The sequence below is a fragment of the Terrapene carolina genome, unplaced genomic scaffold, assembly GCF_002925995.2.
Source record: "Terrapene carolina triunguis isolate 2854851 unplaced genomic scaffold, T_m_triunguis-2.0 Scaffold36597, whole genome shotgun sequence".
Lineage (NCBI taxonomy): Eukaryota > Metazoa > Chordata > Testudines > Emydidae > Terrapene > Terrapene triunguis.
The window spans coordinates 1-2,597 of NW_020700948.1; the positions used below are offsets into that span (position 1 = coordinate 1).

The 2,597-nt window shown below is 42.3% G+C and overlaps 1 protein-coding gene across 1 annotated transcript; it reads right to left on the reverse strand.

Moving 5' to 3' along the window:
• Positions 1-11: 11 nt before the first annotated feature.
• On the reverse strand, positions 12-2,282 carry LOC113405437 (little elongation complex subunit 1-like; the record flags this gene model as incomplete). The annotated part of the gene is made up of 1 exon (XM_026646651.2): positions 12-2,282. A coding segment is annotated over one exon (1,975 nt), but the record flags the coding sequence as incomplete, so codon positions are not given.
• Between the last annotated feature and the right edge of the window lie 315 nt (positions 2,283-2,597).

Below are 2,597 nucleotides of genomic sequence, written 5' to 3' on the forward strand. Positions count from 1 at the left end.
ACACACACACACACACACACACACACACACACACACACAAAATCTATGATTTCATGTCTTTCTGCAGCAGAGGGCAAACAAAATACTTCAGAGCCTATTTTGTTTATAAAGCTGTCTGACCAGACAACACCTACATAAACTATGGATGCATAAGCTTCCCACCTTCCCCAAAAGGAAAGCACATGGCTCTTTTCCTGGTTTTCCCTCTTTGTACTGTTTGTAACTTTCATCCTAAAAGGCATCACGTAGTTTTCATCTAATAAAAGGCACTTTTTCTGTAGATGAGGCTACCTTCCCTTCCCTCATCTTAGTGTAATTCTACTGTGCACAGAGAGCTGACTTCAGATATGCCACTTGTGACTGCAGATGGGATGCTGTTACTAGTCGCTGTGCTCCAAGATTGGATGGCCTCAACAACTTCTAATGGATTGCTTGGACCCAAGTCACAGAGTGCATACACTGCTGCCAACTGCACTCCCCAAGGCACATCTTCTTCCTTTGCATGCTGTATAAAGCGTCCAATAATAGAAGTGATATTTTTCACAGCAGGAAAAAATCCTTCCTTCAAACCTATTTGGCCTAAGTGACCAATTAGCCTAAGTGTTGATGCTACAATAATATCTGGAATAGGTGGAACAGTCTCATGTCCTTTCCTATGCTTTACCCACTGGTCCATGACAGGCCAAAGCTCTTTACTTATGATATTGTCATGGGTCCAACTCCATTTCAGGTGACAGCAGAGGAGATCAATAGCAAGTATACATTCCCAAGTGCTGTCACTCAGATCTTCTCCATATCGCTCACTCAACTGGAATTCCATTTTTGGACACAACTGTATTGCCAAAAGCAGACTTGAGACCACAATGCCTGTATCCAAAGGTGGACTCTTTTCCCAACTGAGATAATGACACAGACAGTTCAGCACCTCTCCTCGTGCACGTTTCCTGACAACTAACTGCATAGCTTTGTTAATCACGCCTTGGAAGGAGAATATATCATCCCACATATTTGTAATAAACAAAGTTAATTTGGCAGATTCTGGGAAGTCTTCCTTAAGTAAGCTGTAGCAGAAGAGGCGGGCTCTTTCCAAATCTCCCAACTGCTGACAGATTCCTATGTATACTCTACATAAAGCCTGAGTGAAATTGTGATTCAAAGACATCTTCTGAATCTTCAGTTTATTGAGAATAGCATGCAGCAGTGGCTCTGCTAAATGCTTGTTTGCGATACCAAATTCATAGACCACTTCTTTCTCTTCATCTCTCATTACCGGGACCTTCAAAATATTTCCCACGTACACATGACTCCGAATGACAGGTAACAGATCAAAACAGGATTCAGCAATTTTCTTCAGTGCCAAAGTCACAGGATCAATAATATTCTCTACTGGTGAAGACAATTCTGAATTGCAGTTTGCTGCTAATTGCCTAATTTCACAATTGTTGAGTGAGACAGTTTTACCTGCAGCACTCAGTACTTCAATATTTAAGTCTCCTATAGCTTTGATTGCAACATCTTCCTTAGTCTCCAATTGTGACAATTCACTGTCTAGCCTCAGCCTCTTTGCACTTCTCGGCATAGAGGCTGACAATATCCTTTTTCCAACATGACTCTTACTCCCTGAATCTTTTTGATCTTTATTACTGTGAGATTCTGAATTACTCCCTGTTTTAACAAAAGCAGTGGATGTAGAAGAAATTGCTTTGAACCCACTGAACTGACTCACTGGCCCTGGCACATTCTTGTATTCTGAAGGGGCACGCCTGTTGGGCTGAATGTTACCTTTGAGAATGTTGAGTGTTCTTGCTCTTGGTGATAGCTCTGGATACATAGTGTCCAAGATTTTCACAGAGTTTTCCTGAGGAACATCTAAAGCAGAACAACCAGCTGCAGATGGAGGAAGTCTTCCCGGCACAGGAAGTGCATGCTTTGGTGTGGCAGCACAAAATTGCAAAGGTGAGGACAAGATTCTTCGACCAACTGTTGTCTCTGAGGGAGATGGAGTGGAAAATATAGGGGGAGATTTGTACTTTGGAGCATCTGACAAAGGAGACATTAGTGGAGGAACTGGAGTTACTCTTAGAGGGGAAATAAGACCATCAAGAGGAGATGGCAGAGAGGACCGGCTAGATGAAGACATTATCGGAGAAACAGGACGAACAGTTCTTGGAGGGGTAGCTATCAGAGGTGGGAGCAGGGGAGGTAAAGGTGGACCCATCTCTTGTCTAATTTTATTGATGGTCTCAGGTGAACGTTCACACTTGTTACCGGGTTGGTGAAATCTAATTATAGAACATATAACCAGTGTGGGATTTCTGCCCTGCTTTTTGACAATCTGCCCTGAGGTTGGCACTCACGATCATGAATAAGGTTACCAACACTGTATTTCAAAAGTAAGGGATTGTTTTCTCAGCACCTCAACCTCAACCCTCCTCCTGATATTATCATTATCATCATTAATAATAATAAAATAAATAAAGAAGCAGCAGCACTCACCTACATTCGCCAGGAGTACGTATTGCTGCTTTTTGCAGCACTCAGCAACTCCCGATCTTGTTGTAAAGAGATGTAAAAATAAGGGATTGTTGGCAACCCTA